The sequence below is a fragment of the Pseudopodoces humilis genome, chromosome 11, assembly GCF_049639895.1.
Source record: "Pseudopodoces humilis isolate 2021_Gansu_Grassland_sample_001 chromosome 11, ASM4963989v1, whole genome shotgun sequence".
Classification (NCBI taxonomy): Eukaryota; Metazoa; Chordata; class Aves; order Passeriformes; family Paridae; genus Pseudopodoces; species Pseudopodoces humilis.
Genome location: NC_142210.1, coordinates 22,027,831 through 22,046,590, shown reverse-complemented (window position 1 = coordinate 22,046,590; position 18,760 = coordinate 22,027,831). Strand labels below are relative to the sequence as shown.

The window sequence follows — 18,760 nt, the reverse complement described above, 5'->3', positions numbered from 1 at the left end:
CTATAACAGAAACATTAATATCCTTAAGTCAATAATTTATAAATGGGCAGGTTAAAAAAATGAACTGCTATTAAGCCGTTGTTGGGGAAGTTTGTGGTGTGTTGATAATGTTTAGGGTTATAAATAGTGTCTCAGTGTTTCTGAGATAAATAGTGATGGTCAAACTGGTGTTTTGCACTGGGCAGCAGTGAGGTGCTGGGTAGTTCTGCCAGAGCACTGGAACATGCAGACAGGAGGATTAAAGCTGGTGCTTTAGGCTTTTATGACTTATCTGTGCTGTTCCTAAATGGAATAAGAGCCTTCAGTGGACATTTTTGCTATCTTACTAGGAATCAGAGGAAGATTGATCAAGTAATCCACAGAAGTGTTGCCGCCATAGATAATTTATTGGAAATGTAGAAAGGGGAATATTTCTTACATATGTGGAAAGAATCAGAGGAAAAGAGATGAGGGGCAGGGGAGTGCCCAGGCTCTCCTTTCCCCTGAACCGTGTGGGATTGCTGCACTGGTTCATCTCTTCGATTTTCCCAGTTCAGGACTGAACAAAAGGCTGATGGAGGCTGGGGGACAGGAGGAATCTTAACTAGTGCTGGCACCAGTGGCTGCCAAGGCACGTGTGTGTACCCTGTTGTTCTTTGTATTTCCTCAGCTATAAAATGCAAGTAATAACACTTAAATTATGGATCATTCAGTGCTGTGTGAGTGAATTAGATAATGCTACATAGGCCTTTGAAGATGAAATGCAGAATATAAATGTTGTATAAAGCTTACTTTGTGTCATGTCTATAAAACCCCTGGTAATGCAGCCCCAGGATGGCTGGGAAGCATAAGGAGAGGCACTTGGGCTGGCTGCATGCAAATCAATTCGGCCGAGCAGCAGCATTCACACAAATCTGTGCAGTGCTGACGAGCCCTACAGCCTGGCACAACAACTTGTAAACACTTGTGGATAAAGCTCTGAGCCTTGTCCTGTCCGACCCCCTGCTTCAGCAGGATTTGCTCTGTTGTGTCTTGGAGACAGAGTGGAAGAGGGAAGGAATTGAAACGGGAGCTCCGGTGGTTGCTGTTTCTCACCCAAGACTTGCAGCAGTAGTGGGTTGCATGCCAAGGTAGCACGGAGTTTAAAGGAAAATAAAAATGGAAGGATGAAGTTACACATTCCCTGCTCCAGGAGCTGGAATTCTACTATCAGTAGTTGTGTGATGAGCTAAACTGGGGTAGAGTGAGAACTGTTGCTTATCCCAGAGCATTTCAGCAAAGCTGGGAGGATGGATTAGTCAGAAGCATCAGTGCTAACCCTTTTTTAAATTTAGTTTCCATCCTTGTTCCCACTGTTGGATCTTTCTCACTGTGCAGTACCTTTGTCCTCTGAGGCTCTCTGAGCGAGGGTTGACTCCCAGCTAGCAGAGCTACCCAGCTTCTCACTGGTATTTACTAACAAAAAGGGGTTTATTTGGTAACTAAGGCATGATTGATATTTTTTCTTTTTCTTTCAAAGAATTTTTGGCCGCTTGCCATGTGTTTTGCAACTGAGCAACATCACGGAGCAGTAACTTTGTCATGGGTGTCAGCCAGCTCTCTGGCAGTGTCTGAAACAGTTTTACTTGTTGGGGGCTTAGAATGACTTAGATAAATAAGTTGCATCTTACTAGAAGGTCAAATGAAAGAAATAGCAGATTTCTGGGTCTTCTTGGTGGAGAAGTGCAGAAAAACAAACCAGTTCCAGGTCAACATTGCTGAACAGCCACAATTCCAAAGGGAAGTAGGGAAGGAGTTGCTGTCTTTGGGGTCTTTTTCTGTAGAAGTCTGTGGCTGGAAGATTTCACAAACATAAAGGAGTTTTTTTGTGTGTGAAAATACATCATTACTTATGTTATAACAGTGTCTCCTCCAAATAACTTCATTGTGCACTGAGCTCTAGGGATTGTCTTCCCCCACAGATTTAAGATTAAAAAGTTGACTATTCTTCTTCCTTTCAAGTTGAATTTTATATTATTCAAGCAATCTTATTTTGTCTCAAATTCATCTTGCAGGCCTTAAAATCTCAAGACATGTATTTCCTTGGACTGCTGTCTTTGCTCGCTTTGCAAAGCGAAGCCTTCAAGACCAGTTCTCCTGATGAAACCATTTCTGAGCTCTCTGTGAACATTTACAACCAGCTGCGAGCCACGAGGGAGGATGAGAACATCCTGTTCTCCCCTCTGAGCATTGCCATAGCCATGGGAATGGTGGAGTTGGGAGCCCATGGAACCACCTTGAAGGAAATCCGACATTCCTTGGGGTTTGACAGCTTGAAAAATGGTGAGGCCTTTCCATCAAGTCTTACTTTTTGTGTTAGAGAAACAGGAGCAAGGGTGGGAGTGGCTGCTCATGTCCATGGGTTATTAATCACTGGATTTCTCGGTGTCCTTGATGGCCTGGGCAGGCTCAAATATGTGGGTTCTGCATGAGCTGAGAGACACTGACCTAAAACCCTGTCTGGGGTACCTGAATCTTCAACAATTGCAGCTCACACTGCTCATCTTGGTTTCTGCTGCAAAATAAACTTGCCTTGGCCTCTAGAAAGAGAGGATTTTTTAGGAGCGTTGTTTTTAGGGGTTATAATGAAAGCTGGTAAGGAAAGAAGTAGTTTCAGCAAAATTGCTTCTACTTACATCCAAGTAAGAGGTTTGAAACCTGAATGAAATTTCTTATGCAGTGTTCTAGATTTGGAGTCTTCAATGAAAGGATCTTGGGGAGGAATTTCTGAACACAGACATCAAACTGTGTTTGTCAGAACCACTGCAGAGCTGATGCCTCTCTGTGGAGGCTGCAGCACCAACTGAGTTCTACATTGTGTCTTTATAACAATAATTAATTATCCCTTAGCTGTAATGGAGGGAGTTGTGCAGTTGATTTTTTCTGGGCTGTTCACTATTCTGAGATATGAGTAAAAGTGTTCCCATGATTTCTGCTTGGAATATATCATAGCAATCAGTTTTTAAGGTTTATTTTGTTGGGTTTTAAATTAAAAATTTCACCTTCAGGCATAATGATGGAGCAGTACAAGCTTCCTGTTTTAAATCAGACTGTTTTAGTCCTATCCAGGATTCCTCATTACCTGGCAAGGATTCTGTACTGCCCCACTAAAGATCCTGAGAAAGTCTAGATCTGCTTTTGGCATAGAAAAGACTATGGGAGATCCTTAGTTTCAAGATTTGAAGTTAATTTTTCCTTAAACAACTCTAGGCATTTCAGATGGAACAGAAGTTTCATTATGAATTTTTGGTGGTGAGACTTAGAAATGGAACCTGTAAGAACTTTCTAAATTTCTCTTTTGGTGTAGAAAGAATTTCCACTGATAGCTTTGCTACTGGTGGGACTCAAATGTCTCATTAATTAGAATAATTTTAGCTAGTAGAAAATACAGGCTCTAAGTAATATGATATCAGAGATTATTCCTTCAGATCTGAAGGTGTAGGTTTAGAAACAAGTTTGTTTAAAAAAGATGTCTTTCCTTTGCATAAAACATTTTTGTGAATTTTCAGCAGAAAAGTCATGGAATAATTTTCCTTTCTGAGCCACTGAAGCTGTTTTTTCCCTTCCCCAGGTGAAGAGTTTGCCTTCCTGAAGGACCTTTCTGACATGGCAACCGCTGAAGAAAGTCACTACGTGCTGGACATCGCCAACTCCCTCTACGTGCAGAACGGGTTTCATGTCAGCGACAAATTCCTGCAGCTGGTGAAAAAATACTTTAAGGCTGAAGTAGAGAATGTAGATTTCAGCCAAAGTGCAGCTGTTGCTACTCAGATCAATAAATGGGTGGAGAATCACACAAATAGTAAGTCCATGTGATCCTTTTGTAGACTTCCTTCAGGAAGTGTTTCTGCTCCCAAACTTGTGCAGTGATGTTGGGTTGGTGCTTTGGCTTTTATCTGTTCTGAGACTGAAGTTTCTCCTCCCAGGAAAAGAATTCTAGTATTTCTATTTTTTCCTGTGTAGGAATGATCTGTCACATTAGTCATTGTTGATCATGTGGCATCTATTTGAATATTTGTTCTCTGTTCTTACCATCTGTAACATTTATTGAATGAGACTGTTTTAATGGTAGGCATTTTGATAGTATTTTAAACGTTAAAAAACATGAGAAGTATTATTGCTAATGGCAGAAGAGTTGTCTGCAGAGGGGTTATTGGCTCATGCTTTGGATGTGTGGAGTATCATTCCTCCTCTGAGGAGCTCATACTCACAAGGTACTGAGAAATAGAATAGTAGGGAATAAAAAGATAATTTTGAACCACAAAATCAGAGTGTGTAATGTAATATTTTTCAGTGTGAGGAAACGAGATAGCATGTTGAGAGGGTAGTTGATTTTAGGAACGCTATCAACAGTTTCACAACACAAATTTGCAGCAGGGGAGTTAAGCACAAAATTACTGTTGTAAATATGCACATTGAAAGCTGCGTGGTGCTGGCTTGGCTTGGCAGCTCCCAGAGAGGTGGCATTTCCTGGATCCATGCTGAGTCCCAATAGCTGGGAGTCTCCTGGTGTAGGGATCAAAGCATGTTCTCATTCTGGTTCATCTGGCCCACTCTGAAGCTTGATATTTTAACAGTAATTCATGGAGGTCTGGCTCTGACACAGTTGTACCATTGGGAATCTGAAGGGATTGGAGTCACCTGGAAGGAATTAACACATCCCCTTGTAGTCTGAGCACTTAAGAATCCATAATGCTTTATGGAAAAGCACAGCTCCAAAGTGGAAAAGCACCTCCTACAATGCTTTTATTCCATTTTGAAAATGGTCTAGTTTTTTTTCAAGGGAACACAGCAGCCATTCTGTTCCTAACAAACTGCCCTTTCTCTCAGGCTGCAGAAATAGCTGTGTGTAAGTGATGCAGCAGATTGCAGTGTTTCCATGGATTTAGTGTCTGTCTGAGGGAAAAGGAAAAGCAGGGCCCACCAGGGCAGCTGGGGGGCTCTTGGTGTCAGGCTGCGATGGTTCCAGTCCCTCAGCTGGTCCCTGCCCACTCCTTGTCTCCGATTTCCCCCTTAGGAAAGGGGCACAGCACAGGCAGGTTTTCCAGTTCCAGCACGTTCAGCATGATGGGAGGCTCGGAGCAGAAAACAGAACCATCAAAGGTTTCTCTGGGCAGGAAAAGTCTTAACATTTCATTAATGTATTAACAAGATGTGGCTGAAAAAACACAAAGAAATATGAGTACCAGCTAGAGATCTAGAAATGTTTTCCTTCTTGGTTTCCCTTTAGTTTTTTTTCCAACTCCAAGTGAGTAGTGGTCACACCTCCCTCCTTAGAACATTTGAGATAAAATGAAGTACAAACAGCAACCCGGAAGAAATCCAGCCCTGTGATACACAAATTTCACACCAGTTAGTCAGGATCATATGCTCCAGAAAGCAGAATTAATTTGTTTTTTAAACCATGGATTAAGGAGTAATAATCAGACCGAGGAATGTGTTTATTTTAACACTTTGCATTTCAATGTCAGCTAAAAATAGAAGTGAGCAAGAAAGCAATCTGAAGGAGGCTGTAATTCCAGAAGAACAGTGACAGATCTGGTCAGTGCTCCCAGTTTACCAAGCTGGGAATGATTTTGGTGAAATGCAAGGCGTTTGAGATGAGCTACAGCAGGTACCAGACTGCATTCTGATGTAAATGACTTATTCAGGAGTAGGAGCAAAGCAGCTGCCATGCTCAGCTGCTGAACCTCCCATGAATAGAGCAGATGCTAGATGGTTTTCCTCTTTTGCTTTTCAAGAGCTAATGTCACTGGAACAAATGCTGGGAATTTATGTGGATTTTTGATGCTCAATCCTGGCTTTGAATTCATCAGATCACTGCAGCTCCTTCAGAACTGGCCCAGGTGAAGCTGCAGTGGGTGCACTTAAATCCCTTTAAATCAAGCACTCATTTAAGTGCTTCTTTGGATTGGAGCCAAAGTTTGTACAAGTTCTGACCTTAAGATGGAAGTGCTGAACTGTTTCGTAGCAGCAGGGCAAACATTCCAAATGTGACTCTTTTTCCACGTGACTTCCTTGTAGGGTATATTTAGTAGTGATCAAGAAACAGTTGTCTGACACGTACTTGATGAAAGGCTTTGCACACCTACACTGTGATTTAGGTTTACAAAACACTGGCACTTTAATTGGAGATTTAATGAAACATCTGAATCGGAAATTACATGTTAACACTGCTTTTTATTTTCCTGCATTTTTCAAGCTGCCTTAAGTTTGGATTTAATGCTCACTTTGACATGCAGACTGACAGCTGGGTTTCTTTTTAGGTATGATCAAAGATTTTGTGTCTTCAAGAGACTTTGGTGCTCTAACTCATTTGGCTCTCATCAATGCAATCTACTTTAAAGGCAACTGGAAGTCACAGTTCAGGCCTGAAAATACCAGAACTTTTTCTTTCACTAAAGATGATGAAAGTGAAGTGCAAATTCCAATGATGTACCAACAGGGAGAGTTCTACTACGGTGAGTTAGACCTTTAGCAATTTGGAGCCACTAAATCTTCACTTAATGGGTTTGTTGCAGTAACATCCATTTGTATTGTTGTCTCTTCTTCCACCTAGAATTTCTAATGTGCTGCTTGCCCAGAGAAGGGACTCAGAGTTGGGTTTTATTTTCCCTAATGTGTGTATTATAACTGGTAGCAACATTTATAATGACTTGCTTGGTACCACAGGATGGATTTCAGAATGTTTATCCATTGGATTTAAGCTCTTCGCAATTCTTGAGCTTCTCACAAAAATATTTTTCTTGTGCTGTGCTAAACATTCACATGAATAATGTTTGCTCATTACAGTTGGACTGGTAAAATAGAGGTTCTTTGAACAGCAAAACTAATGATCATTTTTAGTTGGAGCTTGAACTCCAACTGGGTTTTAAAACGTCTGGCACTGGCAACGTTTTGCTCAATCCCATCACTGAAAAATCCTCTCTCCTGAATAAAAAACTCTGCCCATTTCCCTGAAAGTCTCAGCAGCCTTAAATTTTAGTCTTTTCTCTGCCTAACCACTGAAAGTTATGTCCCAGAACTGTGATTATCTACAAACTGTGTGATAACTTGAACTTGTATTCTTTAAGAAATCAAATGTAAGCTTCAAATTCTGTGATGAAGAAACCAATATAAATTTTATACAGAATAAAGAGGGTCATTTTTAGTTCCAGTATCTAGTAAATACTACCTAGGATTAGGCCTATTTAAGCTAATGACAGAAGAAAATTGTTCTAACAGGGTTTTTGTTGTTCTTGTCCTCTAGGAGAGTTCAGTGATGGCTCCAACGAAGCAGGAGGGATCTACCAGGTCCTGGAAATACCCTATGAGGGGGATGAGATCAGCATGATGATCATCCTTTCCAGGCAGGAGGTTCCCCTGGCCACACTGGAACCACTGGTCAAGGCCTCCTTGATTAATGAATGGGCTAATTCTGTGAAGAAGCAAAAAGTGGAAGTGTATTTGCCAAGGTGAGAGCGTGCTCCCATGTCACTGGAAGGGGGAATTGCATCCAAATTGCTGGAGGAGCAGAGTAGGGAAAACTTGAACTGATCTTGCGCAAGCCTGGAGTGATGCAGCACCTATGGGAGGGTGGCTTTGACAGCAAGGCCTGGGGAGTGCAGTGCAGAGTGCTGGTTATTTCAGCAGCACACCTGCACTGCATCTGCACCCCTTTCAGAGGAGAGCTCTCCAGAAAGGAAAGTTCCCTCATCAGAGGTACATCCACTCAGAATGATGCACAGAGTAGTGCAGAACTCATTATGGATAAGTTCCATTTAGATAGGAGCTACAGAAATATTGGAAGTCGGAAATACCAAATGTTTCATTTAGGTGCTAATTAGGTTTCTATGTGCTGCTATTTTCAGAAGTTCTAGTGGTGTGTGTCTGCAGATACAAATGGATGAGTATTGAGGGGTAATTCCAGTCAATTTTGGGTTGTTTTTTTTCCCAGCTGTAAGAAGTGCTGCTTTTTCTCCTCAGTGCAGCAAAGAATAACAAGACATCAGTACCAGAAGGGCTGGAATTTCTGTCAGTCCATTTGCAGACAGAGGCTGTGTGCTCAGTGCAGATTTGCCCACATGCACCATTAGGATCTTTCCTGGAATCCTGCTTCATCCACCTTCAGATATTTCTCATGCCTGTGCTCTGCCTGCCTTGGTAGCAGAGTTGTTTACTACTCAGTGTCACTAATAATGTACAGCTGGATCACATTGTCCTTCAAGTGATTCATGATGATTTCATGGAAGTGTTTATGTAACAATGGAGCCCATCTCTGAAAGGAATCACATCATTTTTGTGGCACCGTGCACTGGGTATATGGCTGCAGAAAAAATAAACCCAAGTGATTCCTTTAATCATTAAAAAAGTTCTTTGATTTCAGGTGACTTGGAGATGTGAGCTTGTTCCATTTCACAGGTTCAGACTCCCTGCAGTCCATCCTTTCCCAGGCAGGGACCCCTGGCCAGGAGCTGAGCACAATAAACGAGGCCAGCCAGGATGAATTAGGTTCAGCTGGACTGGTGCTGTCAGCGTGCCCTGATCCCAAACTGAGATGGAATCCACTTCTCTGTAGAGCTTAAAGGCAGAGAGTTAAGGGTCCAGCAGTATTTTGGGGCTGTTTTTCACTCCCCATAGAAAGTTTTTCTCTTATTTTAAACCCCAGTTCCTTTGAAGAAGCAGGGAGAGTGGCAAAGAGCTGCATTGCAGGTTTTACACAGACTGAACCCACTGGACTCTGTTCCTGGGATTTGTTTCTTGTTTTTCTCTTGGAGCTTCAGGTCCCAGAGGCCTCTGGAAGTCCACTAAAACACGTGAGAAGGGAGTTTTCTCTTAGGCTGCTTTTCCTGTAGGCTTGGGCAAACCCAGATATTTATGAAAAATCTGAGGATTCTTCCATCCTTCAGCTTTCCTTTTATACCTGGCACAGCAGCCTGTGCACCAAATGCTGAAGTTGGGCACCTTCTCTCCAAGAATTTCTGGAGTGGGAGAGCCACAGCAGATCATGGAGATCCTCCACTGATCATGGAGAGAATCTCTAAAAATGAGAGTATCTTCAGTATCTAAACACAGGAACGGCATTGAAAACATATTAATTATGTTTATGACTTGGATTTAGTTTTTATTGGTGATTGGGGTTCTGTTAGCAGAGACTCTAGGGTTCTCTGGAGCCAGGTTCTCAGATGGGAATTTGAGGTCCGGTGTTTGTGTGATCATAAAATGTCCTTATTTATTCTGCCCTCAGGCTGCTTGGTTCTTATCCAAGAACCTGAAAGAATGGGATAAGCACCTGCAAATTCAGGCTATACAGAGGCAAACCAGGTAGAAACACATGCTAATCACCTTCAGTGTTTTCAGATTACAAAAGAACTATCCTGAGCTTGGAATTCTGTGTAAGAATTCCACAGACTCCTTACAAAAAATCCAGATATTAATTGCTCCCAAGGTGTTGGATTCCCTTTAGGGATTCAGAGGTGATCTACAGGATTTTGTCAATGCTCTAAATAAACACTTCATAAATATTTGATGCTGTGACTCAGAAAGGCATGTTATGAAATGTGGCCTCCAGGCTCTGTCCACTGAGAAATTGAAAGCAGCAGTGGAATAAAATTAAATTTTTATATCTTGAGAGATGCTATCCAATTATAAAGTGAACATTTTTTAAACTTATACATTTGTAATGGGACTGAATGACTTGCCAAAGCAGAGTTAATCACAACTTTGCAATTTCTGTCTGCATTATCTGTGTGCAAATGAAATTGTGTATTATTCCTCTTAATGGCAAAGGAGAGATTTGTACAGAATTGTTAAATTATACTTCCTCATTTTCATTTCCAAGTCATTGTTTCCAGTTTAACCCAGACTAAAATGATCAACATTTTAATCCACTTTTTGCATAGGAGTGAAACAGACCATGAATCTAATTTACAAAGCTGTCTCTCCAACATAAATTACTTGAAGAGCATGGGAGGAGCTGATACCTACTAGTGGTGCTACAGTTTGCAGATCTCCTCTTAAGGATTGTTCCAGTGTGCCCAAATTTCTGAAACAACCTTCTTGCTTTTTTGTGCATTTAAAATAGCTTTAAAATCTTCAGATGGTGCCAAAAATGATAAGTGGTGTTAGCTGAAGGTTGTTTTCTTTAAAAGAAAGAAACAGCAAGCACTAAAAACACCCCACAATGAAAATCCAAACCAAAATGAAATAAAAAATCCTTGAACTTTTCTGGTTTTACTTTTTAACCTGCTGTCTCAAGTCTCCTTTTGATGAGGAATGGGCCAGTGCTGATGGTCCTTGAGATCCAAGCACAGAAGAGGCACAAAACTCCCTCTGAAATATATTCCCACCCAGGTCCTGCAGATTTAGCCCTGGAAGGAAGGATTTTGCCAGAGAAAGCCCCACATCCTGCCTTGCTTCCCCTGCCCAGAGCAGCTGAATGTTTTTTTTTTTTTTTGCCTGGTTTTGCTGTTAGTGGGGTTTTTTCTACTCTTTGCTTGTTTGTTTTCAGAGTATGAAATCCTGGAGGCTGCTTCTAGCACCTGGGGACAACCTGGCTGAAATTCCAGCCGGGATGCTGGAACTGATAGCAGCTGACAGCTTGGCACTGCAGCCTGGGTGCAAGCAGTGCCTCAGTCCCCAGGGCCTGTTCTCCAAGCAGGAGTACTGATGTCAGGCACTGCAGCCATTCCTCTGTTTGCCTGTCCTTCAGCAGGATTTCATCCATCAGAACCAATCTAAAAACCTGGGGTTTTCTTGCTTTGGCTCACTCAGAACCCTTTGGAATTTTGAAATGATGGTGTTTGGGGTGAATCACTCCAGGCTGCAGTTCCCCTTTCCTGGATGAACAGACCCTGTACCCTCATCCTTCTTGGCTCTGTAGATCCTGAGCATCTAAAACTCACAGAAAATTCAGTGTTTTAAGGGTTGCATGACACCATAGAAGATGAAGACATCTTTTTTCCTTTCTTAAAAGCTCTAAAGTAGAAGATGGCCTGATGTGGAGTGTTAATGCATAACCACAGAATGTCAGTGACATAAATGCATCATTTTATTCTAATGCTTGTGCAAGTTTTAAATTTCATTACAATGTCCTGATTCTCTGCTAAAATCTCCAGAGAATTGCTGGTTTCTCCACCTAATCTTCTCTTCAGTGTCTGTTTCTCAGACTTCCCTTTGTGGTTTTTAAAGCTCTCAGTTGCTACTATTCTGTGATTTTTGATACTGAAGTATTTAAATCAGATTTTCAGAGTATTTTTAGCATCAGGAGTTCCTGAGAGATTGTGGGGGAAATCAAAAATTACCATCTGGTTCGTTATGTGCAACAAACAGTGCAAATAACCAAGTGTCAGGGGTAGTATCGTGGAGCTCAACATTGCCAAAGTCTGGGAAATGAGATGGAATGTCAGTTCTGTGCTCTAGGTTGTCAGCTTTGATTTTGAATGCCATCCTCACTGTGTGTAAGGAGTGCACAGAAATCCAGATCTGACTGAGGGGTAACTCCTGCTGAATGTTTATGTCAAACTGCAGAGCCTGAAATTAAATTTCAGAGTGTGGAAGCTGCCCTGTTACTTTTGAGAAAAGGCCTGTTCTGATGTCAGCTAAAATATCGGAAATCTCATTAATAATTGATCTGTTCCTCTCACTGCTTTCCAGAACATGTGAGGAAAGAGGGGAGATCTGTTTGGAGTGGGCTTTTACCACAAGACAAAACTCCAAGAAGGGAAGTAATTAGGTTTATTTTCGTGAAGGGATCATTTGATATTTGTACAGCTGCTGTGGTATTTTTGGTCTGTTTTGTTGGTCATAAAAAGCAGGAACTCACCTCTGGAGCTGCTGGGCAGCCCTTCACTCATCCGCCTGCCCAGGATTTGCCTTTGGAGGTTGCAGGCAGGGAGGCCCCACTGGCTGCTGCTGTCCTTCCCCAGGCATCCTTTGGCATTATAAGCAACCTGTTTGCTTCCCTTTCCTCAGATCCATGTTCAGTGAGGCTTCCCAGGTTTATCTTTTCCCTAAACCTCTCCCAAGCCTCCCCCTTGCTCGGTGTGCAGGAGCATCCTGTGCCACAGCTGCTTTCTGGGTCACGTTGCATCACTGAGCACGAGTGTGTTTGCTGTCTAATGGCAGAGACTCAAACCCACCTGCCTTCCATCGCTGTCTTGCTTTGATACTCTGCAGTTGGAAAAAGATGCTTTGTTTGCAGTTATTTTTCTTATTTTTTACCTCAAAGTTTGTTTTCCATGCAGACTTTGCTTGCTGCTTTCTTATCCTGATATTCCTTACTGATTTGACGCTGCTGGCTCCTACCTAAATCGCGTTGAAAGCTTGATACATTTAATTTTGGGGTGAAATAAAAATCAAAAAGGGAAACAGACAGCACTGAAATTTTTATAAAATGCATTTTAACATTCATTTGCATTCTCTGTAAGGTATGTACAGTTGGAAGTGATTTTCAAAACATTTTAATGTAAATATAGAAGGAAATATTTCTGAGTTTATTTTCTGTGGACTTCTTTACTGTGCAAAGCAGGACCTCTGGACTGGACTGTTCTATAGCATTGGGAATCAAGTCTCAATTCATCATTTTTAGGGTTTTTACCAAAGTCTTTAAAGTAGTTCTGGACATGTTTTACGAATGTCTTGTGAGAGTAAAAGTGGTTTTAGTTTTAGAGCCTAAAGGTCAGGGACATTTGATTGAATGAACAACTTGTAGACTTGTTACCACAGTAACTGATGCGGAAGCTGCCAGAACACCATGAGAAGCTTCTTCAGTACTTGAATTTTTGTTGGTCTCTTCTGATTCTTTAGAGAACTTCCAAGGCAATAAAACCACAAGAATCAGTTCCTGTGTTTTTATTCCTTGCATGCCCTGGAATTGGTCTGGGCAGGGTACATGAGCACTGCTGATGCCACCAGTGATTTATCAGGCCTGAACTATCTCCAGATCCCATTTTAAGTCCTAAAATTCTTCTCTGGATAATGATAATTCTGGATGATATCCATTTCACCCCAGATTTTTGGCTTCCAGTGTCATTTATAAGTTCATTATGAAAGTAGATTATGTACTGGATTTGTTTCAGGTTTGTGTAAGTGAGGAAGATCCACTTGACTCTTATCCAGTTCTGCTTGATGTGCAGATGATTCTTTTTCAAGCTGCCAAGGCTGGTGCATGCCAAGGTGTTGGACATCTCAGCTTTTCATCAGCTGTCCTCTCCCCACAGCTCTGAGACAGACTTTCACCTGAAAAGAACATGTTGTTTTTCCATGGACTTGGGGAGTTTAATCCCAAAAAAAGGAGCACTTTGATTTGCTTCTAGCACTTCTTTGCCCTGTCACCAAGGACTGAACTGTGGCTGCAGAAAGCAGAACAGCGTCCTACAGCTCATGCTTTGTGTTGGACAGCTACAGCCAGCCACTGCCAGCACATTGTAAATCACTATAATTCATCTGGGCATTCTCCAGAGCACCCAGAACTCACCCCATGCAAGCAGTTATAGTCACTCTCCTGTGTTTATCTGGAGACATCTGGTATTTTCTGCTTGGGGCTGCCATTACTAATATTTTTCTGCCATATTTCTCTGTTTCTCCAGCTGTCCAGTCTCTTTCTGGCCATGCATAAAGTTTTTTTTTTTTTGTTTTACTGACACCAGGCATAGCTTTTACAATGTTTGAAAATCAGTCTGTAAATGGAACAAGCTTTTGCTTGTTTTCCACTATCCCAGGTTGTCCAAAATTCTGCCCTCAGGATAGATCTTAGTTTGTCCTTCCAACACACTAACCCAGCCTAGAACAGAGTTTTTGCCAGGTTATACTCAGTGCATTTACACTAACAACTGTTTGTTTTCCTCACTCTTTACTCACAATCAAAACCCAATTACAATTGTGCCACCACACTAATTAGAAGCTGAATCAGAAATGCTTTATATTCATATTCATAGTTGGTCTTTCTTATGCTATCAAAGTAAAAATGGAGTATCTGTCTTGCTCCTCCTTTGCCAGCAGCTCTCTGGGAAGTTGTGCTGTCCTTTGCCTCATTTGATATTCTGTTCTAGTATCTGCACAATTAAATTCAGGTTTTAGAGAAAACCTCTTGTGTAAAAAGTAAGCATTTCCATTAGCTGCTGCATAATTTTACACTGCAGTTTTATGGGCAGGGTCTGCACATACCATTAGCATATTTTTGATTGCTTCTATACTAGAAAAAAATCCAGCTGTGAGTAAACTCATTTGTTTATAAGCATTTTTTGGAAGGTGTCACTAGCACCGGATCTCCTACTTTGCATTATTTATCGTGGTGTTTTCACCTAGAAAATTTAATCTTCTAATAACGGTAAGTAGTGCTTACATCTGGCTTTTTATAATTTTCTCTTCCATTCTCCAGGTTCACAGTAGAACAGGAAATTGATCTGAAGGATGTCTGGAGAGGTCTGGGAATTACAGAGCTGTTCAGCAGCAGTGCTGACCTCACTGCCATGTCTGGTAAGAACTTCTTGTCTCTCGAGGTAGATGAGGAAATACATTTTTCACCTGGGAAAATTCACTCTGAGTGCTTCAGAACTGGGTCTCATTAGAACTGGAGACAAAGTGTGATCCCCTGCAAGAGGCAGCTGCACCATGGAGCAGTGCACGGGTGGCAGATGGGATTCACACCCAGGGTTTGTTCCCAGCATGAGGAGCATTGAGCTGCTGCACAATTAATTCCTCTTCCCAGATACCTGGAAGCAGCACGGGAAGGAAGAGTTTGGAGATAAAAGCCATTTAGTTACAAATGCCACCTGCATTCAGCAGAAGTTGAAATATTCAGTACCTTTTAAAATCCACGTGGAAATGAGATATTTATGCTTTTAATACCTCCTAAAGCTGTTCATAGAGTCACAGAATGGTTTGGGTTGGAAGAGACCATAAAGAACATCTCATTCCACCCCCTGCCATGGGCAGGGACACCTTCTGCTATCGTGGGTTGCTCCAAGCCCTGTCCAGCCTGGCCTTGGACACTTCAGGGGATCCAGGGGCAGCCACAGCTGCTCTGTATTGAGGTGGCACACTGCCACCTGTAAGATTGGGGTTTTTTTAGCTCTATGTGATACTCCCCAGCCATCCAGGTAGGTTCTTGTTTGACCCTGGGACAATCACACCTGTGTGCCTCAGTCAAAACACACTGGTAATAAAGGCAAACCTTCCTCCCACATTCACAGAGGAATATTTGTGATGTTCATATCCTTTCATTTTTGCTATGTTTGGAATATTCTTTATAGTGTATCATGTAGCTTATTCCACTGGTTTGCCACTTCCATTTTTCCAGTGAAACTGGGGAAAAGCTGGCTTTAGCTAATATGAAAAGAGTTGAAATAAATGAAAAACCCCTTTTTTCAAAGAAATAGCATTTTTCTGAAGAAAAACACCTTCAATTCCTCTGTCAGCTCAAAGAAAAGTCAGCTTCCCACTAAATTCTGGTCTGTTTATGGGAAATTATTTACTTGAGAAAAAGCTCCAAGGAGAACAGAAAATGCACAGGGAACCACAAAGGCAGCACCTGGCTTTTATTTAGATCCATGTAAAATTCATTTATATATCAGGGCCATCTATTTATCAAGAGGCTGGCAGAAAGAATCATGTGCTTGTCTCTCAATCCATGTGACTGATGATTTGTTTAAAGTTTTATATTTCTGACAATTGTACTGTGCAAAATCAAAACACTGCGTTCTGCATGACTGAATTAACTCCTCTTTAAAGATTTACTTGTTACTTAAGTATAGAGCAGTGTATAGAGAAAATTCATGGGTTTTATTGTAGCTTTCCTGCTTTTCACTAAAAATAGGTTGTTCCACCTGGGCATTAAAAGGTTATTTGTAAATTAAGCATGAAAAAATGGTTTTGAGGTAATGTCTTTAATGAAAACCCCACAGATGATGCTGTCTAAATTAAGTTTTAAGTAATTAAAATACAGAATACTTTCCTTCTTTCTAATTTTCATAATTTAAAATATGGCTGGAGGAAGGGAGAATAAGTCATAAAGACAAATTGTTTAAAGCTGACTTTTACAAACCCCTGAAAGAGACATCAGGTAGCAGGGAAGTGGGAGTTGGAAGCTTATGTGCATCTCAGGGTCAGCCCTCTGGAAAATCTGGCACTTGATGAGGTAAATGCAGGTATTTCAACAAAATCTTTAACTGGACATTTAATTTAGGAAAATATAAATCAAATTAAATCTAAAGAGATTTTTGAGAAATTTGGTTGTGTTTCAAAATCCTCTCCTCTTGTTCTGCTGCTCTGGCATTGCTGCCAGGGAAAGTCTCCTGCAATTTCAGTGACCCTAATCCTGTCACCAGATGCAGGCAGATTGGTGAGCTCAGCAAAATTCTGTGTGGCTTTAGTGGATATAAACCAAATGATAGGATTATTTTTCAATATTCAGAATTTTTTGCTGTTTCCCCTCAATTTGAAAAATGGAGCCAGAAGGAGCAGCTTTACCTTCAGGAATGTCTGGATTCTGAGCAGCCAAAGAGAAAGTGTTAATCCAGGTGCACTTTTCAAATGTTACTCCCTTGCAGAAATTAAGTTCTTTGACAATTGCCACGAGTGAGTAGGAGGACATTCCTGTTGGGCTGTCAGCTCTCCTGTATCCTGGCTCTCACTTTCAGAAAAGACTCTGACAGTATTTACTTGCATCTGATTCCATCAGGTGTCCAAAATAATCTTGAAACAACTTCTGCTATTTGAGATGTTACCATTGTGATTTTATCATATCACATCAATTTGCTGCTTGAGTGTTTTAACACCACTCAAGACTTAGCATTGAACTAATTTCAATACTAAAACTCCCCTTCTCCTTCAAATGATTATAATATTCCTGTCTGTTTTATAGAACCTTAAAAGCAGCTGCTTTTAATGCAAGCTGACCTGGGTGCCAGCAAGCAACAAAGGGATCTCAGTGACTTCCTTTCACAATATGAAGTAGTTAGGAGAGCATCAGTCCAGTAAATAACTCTTGGAAGTCTTGACTGACATCCATATAATTTTTCTGGGGCAGCCTAAGCAAGAAGAGCCAATATAAACCCACATGGTATTTTTTTTTTTTTTAATGAGACTTGCAGAGCAGCCAGTTGGCAGCTGAGTGGGAGTTTGCAGACATATGGAGAGTAGTGACAAATGAAGTGTGGTGCCAGCAGAGTCGTGTTCATTAGGGGGCAGCTCCAGCTCCCTCCCACTCCCCATGGGTCAGCCTTGGGCCTGCACAAAGCTGAAACTTTGGCACCAAATCCCCAGGGGACTTCCCTGAGATATTCACAACCAAGTCAGGCTGGTTCTTGTGGAAATCCACAATCAGAGAAGCTCCTGGAGAGAAATGAAGTGATGGGAGATGTTCAGGTGAGCCCCTGGGAAAGCTGCAAGGAAAGGTGGATAATCCTGAGGAGATGGGTGTGAGATGGGAGCGTGGCAGGCAGGGATGTGACAGTCACAACCTGGATCAAAGGAAAGGCTGCCTGAACTCCCAGGGACAACATTGTGCTTTCATAGGAAAATAGATTCATTCACTGCAGGGAAAGATGAATGGGAAGGATGTGATAGTGGCAATATACAGAGAAGAATCTAGAGAAGGTAATTTGGGATGTGGAATTGCTCTTTTCATCATCCAAGGACAAAGATATCCAATGAAGTGAAAGGCAACAAATGGAAAACAAATAGAAAGTGCTTCTCTCATGAAAAACTTAACCACAGGGATCTTTGCTGGGTGTTCCTTGAGATTGGCAGGACTGAAAAAAAATGAAATTGCTCCAGAGCAATCAGAAGTCTCTATACTACACTGAATTAAGGCACTCTGTGTATAGAAACTTGGGTTAGGGTATAAGGCACATGCTGGGTGAGAGGGTATTTTTCTCTTGTAAGTTGTGCTGCAGTTTTCATCCACAGGGCTTTTCCCATCTTCTTCTGAAGCAACAATTCCATAGCTGGTAACTGGATCTACTGCTCTTATCAGCAGAGGCACTTTCTGTGTTCCTGCCAACTTAAAACGTTGGTTTTAATACTCAGATCTTGAAAGCATTCACAAGTAGGCAACCTTTTATACCTGATGGCAAATGGCTGCAATGTTTGTGCTCTCAGAATTAGGGCTCTGAGCCCATCAGGTGGAGACCAGTCTTCTGAGGTGCCGTTTCCCATCAGGAATACACCTTGGAGTTCCATATGCACCACCAAATTATGCAAAATAAAGCACTGGGAGAAAAAATGTGGAATATTTCTGTGAATATTACAGAGCACAGGATCAGGCTTCAGTGCTGCAGTAATAAAGAATTAATTGAAATACATGATTAGGCTAAGTGGGCATTTCCTTGTTAATGAACATTAAAATGTATTTGGATTTAAGAGCTTTGCTTAATGTTAAAGACAAGTTTAAAGACAAGTGGGTGCTGCATGTCCCATGTTTTAAAGAAGCAGGGTAGAAACTCGATCTCAGCTTTCAGGACAGCATTGCTGAAGGCTTGGGACTGAAGTCTAGAACTGGTACCAGTATTAACAGCCTCATCTATTTATGTGTTTTATTGCACACAGTCTCTGAGGGGATGATCTGGGGCTTCTGTTGGTGTGATTGAAGTGCAGCAGCTGAACTGGGAGGTTTAATTCAGTGCTGAGTGCACAGAGCAGCAAATGAGATCTGCTGGGGAAAGACTTATCCAACTGCTGCTCCTCGTGGCTTTGGTATTACAGCCACTGAGTATTCCAGTAGAGCTGATCCTTCAGCATCCAACACAAACCAGTGAAACAT

At 41.5% G+C, this 18,760-nt stretch overlaps 1 protein-coding gene across 2 annotated transcripts in view; it reads left to right on the top strand.

Moving 5' to 3' along the window:
• Positions 1-18,760, top strand: part of SERPINI1 (serpin family I member 1) — a 44,559-nt gene that overhangs the window by 21,850 nt on the left and 3,949 nt on the right. For both annotated transcript variants that reach the window (XM_088060966.1, XM_014254278.2), the window contains 5 exons: positions 2,034-2,301; positions 3,590-3,820; positions 6,285-6,479; positions 7,268-7,472; positions 14,378-14,475. In XM_088060966.1, coding sequence (XP_087917092.1) covers positions 2,052-2,301; positions 3,590-3,820; positions 6,285-6,479; positions 7,268-7,472; positions 14,378-14,475 — 979 coding nt within the window. In that variant the 5' untranslated portion in view covers positions 2,034-2,051. The remainder of the gene's footprint in view (positions 1-2,033; positions 2,302-3,589; positions 3,821-6,284; positions 6,480-7,267; positions 7,473-14,377; positions 14,476-18,760) is intronic.